General features: G+C 36.7%; 1 protein-coding gene and 1 non-coding gene across 2 annotated transcripts; one reads left to right on the top strand and one right to left on the bottom strand.

Moving 5' to 3' along the window:
- Window positions 1-404: 404 nt before the first annotated feature.
- On the bottom strand, window positions 405-3,175 carry LOC143554390 (F-box/kelch-repeat protein At3g23880-like). The gene is made up of 2 exons (XM_077044154.1): window positions 3,016-3,175; window positions 405-1,585 (listed from the first exon to the last, which is right to left on the bottom strand). Exon 2 carries the CDS (start codon window positions 1,560-1,562, stop codon window positions 405-407), a length of 1,158 nt encoding a protein of 385 aa, XP_076900269.1. The 5' UTR covers window positions 1,563-1,585; window positions 3,016-3,175.
- A 1,788-nt stretch (window positions 3,176-4,963) lies between these two features.
- Window positions 4,964-5,166, top strand: LOC143554404 (U2 spliceosomal RNA). Its single transcript, XR_013139012.1, has one exon. It is a non-coding gene; the product is annotated as a U2 spliceosomal RNA (small nuclear RNA).
- The last annotated feature ends 834 nt before the right edge of the window (window positions 5,167-6,000 follow it).

Raw genomic sequence — 6,000 nt, 5'->3', positions numbered from 1 at the left:
TAGTAATTTTAGTTTTGAATTTTGATTTTAAATCAATCTTTTATTAGCTTCTAATATTTGAGGTCCAAATATTCAATATTCTATTAATTATTAGTTTAAAGAAAAAAATATCATGCCCAATTTCAATATCTTGTTTAAAGTTTTTTTTTTGAGCAAAAAGTTTTAGCTCGATTAGCAAAATCGAAAAAACAGCATCCAAAACCGAACCGAACCCAAAAACCGAAACCGAACTGTTTTAAATAATCATAAAACCAAAAGTTTGGTTTTTGGTTCAGTTTTAGTCAAAAACCGTATTGAACCGCACCACGCACACCCATAGGCACTAATTACATACTAGTTGAACGCAAAAGACTTATGATTAAATTAGTTTTCAGAAACTCAGATTCTGAAACATGAGTTGGTGGTCAAAGAGCATACCTGATATGAAATGAAGCCAACTGATCTTGAACCACTTCGGTATCAATTGTAAGATTCGGTTGATCATGAAGAAGCAATGTTTCTGTGTAGGGCTGCACAAAAGAAACATTCCCCACTCCATCAAACCCAAGATTATCTATCTGCCTTGAGTGCGACTCATAAACAACAAGTCGTCCACTATTAAACCGAATTATAGGATCGCCTCTCTGTCTAAATCCCATTAAGGATACCTCACTTGGTGTGTTAACATAGAAAGTGAATATCTTTGTAAATGAGTTTGGAACACCGCCCTCCATCATCCACAAATTATACACCATTCTGTTAGGCTCTTCAACGTTTTGAAGCACGACAAGAGACTCCCTTAGCTTAGATATGGTAAGATACTGCGGATTGGCTAAGCTATCTGGAAGGTCTACTTCCCCGAGTTCTTCAGTTGTGATATCAAATGAAATAATCAGATTTTCAAACGGAAACTCTTCACTAGCAAGCCAATAAACAACTCCACCTATAGCTATCAAACGACCGGCATGCTCCGGATTAGAAAAGTAAAGCTTCGTAAGAATGGCATTGGCGGGTAGGCTTCTCCAAGCCCGTGTGCTTAATGTCCACACGTCAACTTTATTTACTACTTCCTCTTCCAATTCAAAAGCAGCTGAAAAGACATTCTCAACACATGTAATCTTGACAATCTTGAGGTCATTAGTCTCACGGCAAACCCCGAAACCTAACACGACGTCATGAAGACACCCGTGTGCCTCAATAGGCACATCAAGATGAAACCCTCTTCTAATACTCGGATTCCAAAAAAAAGCGGTGCAACCAAGATAAAAACACAAAAGCCCGTCGGAGCATCCGATATACTTGGTATAGTCGGGCAAAGGGAGAGGGGTCAAGTTAACTCTATTTAGGGCAAAAGTATCATCATCAACGATTGACAAATATCTTTCTTCTCTTACTTGTTCATCATAATATTGTACCCATATATGTTGCTTGTTGCTGCTATAGGAAGCAACGAAACCGGCACTGTCGATATAAGACTTCCATGTCTTGGAGACCGATCGGAACCGAATCAACGACTTGACAGGGAGCCATTTCATGATTTGCTCTTGGATTTCGAGTGGTAAGTAGTTGTAGTGTGACATCATAAGCCTCTTTTTAACTCCAAACCCTAAAAAATAAATAGCAACACAGACAATCAATTTCTCATCGAAATCGAACCGTTTATCAATTTTAATAAAACTCAGTAACAATCTAGCTAACAGCAGTTTGATAATCAAGTCTACAACATACAAGTAATAATATAAAACCAATCAATATTGTATTAGCTAGCCCTAAAATTACCTTTTGTTTCAGAGAAGTGCGTGGCTGGTGAGTGTTGGCTGAAGCACACACAATGTGTTATATGTGTTGCGATGTTGAGAGTTACAATGGCTGTTTGGGTTGAAAGATGTCTGGTTTGGTCAACAAAAATCAAAATCGGTTTATAATAGGTTTCGGGGTTCAAACCGGTTAGGCGGTTTGCTATGGACGGGGTTGGGGTGCCTTCAGGCTTTAACACCATCGAGGAGCACTAACAAAGGGGCATCGGGGCGGGGTGGGGGGAGGGGTGCTCATGAAGACCGCCGCCTAAGGGAAAAGTGGTGGTGGGGCCATGTGTTTCTCTCTCTTTCTCTCACTCTCATACACACACACACATTGTGTGTCGGTTTTTGATGTTTCAATTTGATAGAGTCGGGTATAAAAAATTCCGGGTCGGTTCGATGGTTCGGGTAAAGTTCATAACATAATAAAAATACGATAAAATAGCAAATTAAAAACTAAGAAACTGTGCCTGGACCCAAGGCTCACAAGTCACAACGCCTTGAATGCGCATTGCGCCTTTGACAACTACGGTTAAAAGAACAAAGACAATACACAAAAGAAGGATTCTGAAATCCAAAACATAACAAACTTCTCGAAATCCAAAAACAACAAACATCAAAACTAATACAATCTAAATCAAAATACTCAATTCAACAAACAATCAACATTATTCCGCTCCAAGCAGTAATTCAACAAACACCATTCGAACCACTCTGAAGAACCTTCTGAAGCTTATCTTTCTCCAATCTTGTTTTAAAACTAAACAACCCTTCAAACTAACCCTAACAAGTCAAAAACATGTTTAAAACCCCTAAAAACGGTATGCTTATGCTACGCGCCTTGTTAATCTACGGACATTTTAAGCGCGCCTTGCGCCTTTGACAACTACGCTTAAAGAACAGAGAGAATACATTAAAACAAAAGGAAGCCGGAATCCAAAACATAACAACCTTCTCAAAATCCAAAAGCAACTAACACCATCTAAATCAAAACACCCAATTCAACAAACAATCAACATTATTATTATTATTTATTATTATTATTCCACTTTTAATAATAATAATAATTCAACATTTAACAAACACCCTCTGATCCACTCTGCAGAACCTTCTGCAGCTTATCTTTTTAATAACCTAACAAATTAAAACCAACAATCTAACAAACTAAAACTATATTTAACAAATAGGTAGTTAACAGTTAAGAACAATTAACATTTAACAATGAATGTAAATTTACCTTCAAAGTGGGAGGATTCGAGTAATCGAGCTTCGAGAAAGAGTGAAAGGTTATGCAGCGGCAGGAGGAGTGTAGAAGGACGGCGGTACCGCGGTGGTCGGAGAACGGACGTGGATGGCTGGTAGGCTTGCTGCAGTGTGTTTTGTGGTGTTTGTGTACTATTATTATAAAATCCAAATTGATATAAGAGTGAGTTAAAAAAAATAAGTTTAAAAAACCGGAATTGAACCTGACCTCAAGGTAACTTACCAGCTATACAAGCACGTCAAATGTAAATGAGGTGGTTCCTTTAATATTTTCTAATAAACACCCTCTGATCCACCCATTTGTATAGTAGATCCGTCCCAGTATATATAAACTATGTAGCATAAATCCTTAATTCTAGGAAACTATTTGGTAGTTTAAAAACTACCAATCTCAATCATTAAATTATAAATCCAATGGCCTAGATTGATTATTACTCTTCCTATAAAACTATTTCTTTTTATTATAACCCACCCCTGTATATATATGTGTGTGTGGGGGGGGGGGGGGGGGGCGTTAAAGGGCTTTAAACCACAGCAGGACGTTATAGAAAGGGGCTTTGATGGCTCGTTTCTTACATGGATATGATATGGAGGGGGTTTATTGGCCAGGCTACAGTCGGTTTTGGTTTGAGTTTTGATCGGTTTCGGTTTGATTAACCGGTTTTGATAGAGAAAATTACAAACCGGTTTTGAACCTACGATTTCAATCGGTTTTTACATGATCGGTTTCAAACCGGCTCAGTTTTTGTTTTATTTCCGGGTCGATTCGGTTAACCGATTCTTTTGCCCACCTCTATTAGTATTGTGATATGTTGTGAGATGACAAGTTAATAAGTTACAAATTTGTAACTTATTAACTTATGAGAAAAGTTATAAATAGGTAAAATAAGGAATCTCAGACACACCGTAATATTGAATATGCTATAAAAAAAAAAAGAAACGGTAGCGAACTTTCCACTCGACCAGTTCAACATTACTAGTAGTATAGGTTTTAAATTCTAATTTTTATGGGGTCCTTAAAAGTTTAATTTACCGCTTCTAGTAAATTATTAAAAAAAGTTGGTGTTTTTGAATCCCGATCCTTACTATGTGGATCCGCCCAACACGAACATTTTATAAATATTCATTTTGCTTCAATTCGGGTTTTTAGTAGTGATTCCTAGCGGTATAATCATTTTGAAAACATATACAAAACTCTAGAAAGTTTTCATTGAACAGTTATCTTAAGTCTTAACTCTATTGTTAAAATGTCTATAAAACCATACAAATGAAACCAAAGGAATTTAGAACTCTTGGATATTTTCAAAGTCTAAGATTCATCATTAGATACAAAAATCAACATAAAAAAGGCCCCTACACAATTTTAGCATTTAAAGTAAATTCAAGCCCTACAAATTATTAAAGTATTAAACCAAAAAGCTTTTAAAACTAGAGAAAAGTTAAATGTTTAATCAATTACCTCCGGAGTTTCATTCAAAAATAAGTTTCTCTTTTAGCTATAATTAGTAGCGAAGCTTGGACTAAGATACCGAGGGGACTCAAAATGTATTAAAAAATTTCACAAACGAGGGTGACCGGGCTCAAATTTTTTATCGAAAACGGCTAAATTTACACTACGTATAAAAATTTTTAGATGAAAGCGGGTAAATTTACACCGACGCGAAAAAAACATGGGGCCGGGGTGGGTATACTTCGCCCCTACTTGTATGTTATATCGCTCTTCATAAGCTTGATAAAAGTCCTTACAAAGAGAAAGGATTTTTCTTTTTGATAATAGTGAATAATGTATGTTAACTGCTTTAGAACAAAATGGCAATAGTCTAATGGTACAGCGAAGCGCTTGCGAATGAAGAGTGCATTCATATATATATGAATCGATTGCCTGTATAACTAGAGGTTTAAGGAGATATTAACTATTAAGAATACCTTTCTCGGCCTTTTGGCTAAGATCAAGTGTAGTATTTGTTTTTATCGGTTTGATATCTGATATGTGAGTAATCATTGGCTCACACAATATTAATCTTATTTTCTTATGGAGAAAGACCCATCACAATAGCTTGCCATTGGAGGGGTCTTTGAGCGTCGCCTTGGTGTTGCACTATTGCCTTGGCCTGGCGCACCCCTCCGAGACATGGTTAAACGAATCCAAAATTCAGCTTAACAACAATAGATCTATTCGAATGGACTTGATACAGTCAGAAGCGGTTTTGGTTGTTGATGAGCCTTTCTCTCTCTCTAACCTAAACTCCATTTATGATTGTCGTTACTGATTCGTGATTACAAAATGACACACTCGATAGATGTTTGACGAACCATTTTGCCATTATACAAGGTCGATTTACATCTAACCATGAATCAACGGTAAGACTTCAAAGTAAATTGTTGCAATTAGTTAGTAAGTAAAAGTTTGATACAAGGTTGGATCTTGGTAGATGAATAGTCGACCAAGAACCCGAATTTGCAACCTTTTATTAAAGTTTTGTATGTTATTTTATATCGTATTAGTTCATTTCAAAGACTCGTTAGCTCATATAATCTGTCTAATCCTCTCACTTAAAACTAAAATGTTCTCACTTATAAAATAACCATACCCAGTAAGGCTATGCGTAGTGAAAGGACTATAAATTAGGGCGAATTGCGACACGTGGTGCCCAGTCAGCAAAGGGTATGAATTTGTTTTGGGGGTGTAATGATGTAGGAGCTACAAATAGTATATATATATATATATATATATATATATATATATATATATATATATATATGTATATATAACACACACACACATAGTATTATAATAATAAAATCTTTCCCCCTTCCGGCGACAAATACCCCATGCCCCCGCCCCATTTCGCCCAGGGGGCGGTGTTCCGCCCCAATTTCGCCCACATTCTCGCCCACTACGTTTGGCCAAATAAAACGAATATAGCTCGAGTGTTATCTAAGCCTAGTTCGAGTTAGT

The sequence above is a fragment of the Bidens hawaiensis genome, unplaced genomic scaffold (genome assembly GCF_021521415.1).
Source record: "Bidens hawaiensis isolate Kalapana, Puna unplaced genomic scaffold, B.hawaiensis_p1.1 tig00017670_1, whole genome shotgun sequence".
In the NCBI taxonomy this organism is placed as follows: Eukaryota; Viridiplantae; Streptophyta; class Magnoliopsida; order Asterales; family Asteraceae; genus Bidens; species Bidens hawaiensis.
The sequence above is the reverse complement of the archived record's forward strand: the minus strand, read 5'-3'. Positions and strand labels throughout refer to the sequence as shown.

Bases quoted from the DNA above. Each gene is read 5' to 3' on its own strand.
- LOC143554390 (XM_077044154.1), bottom strand. From the start codon at position 1,562: ATGATGTCACACTACAACTACTTACCACTCGAAATCCAAGAGCAAATC.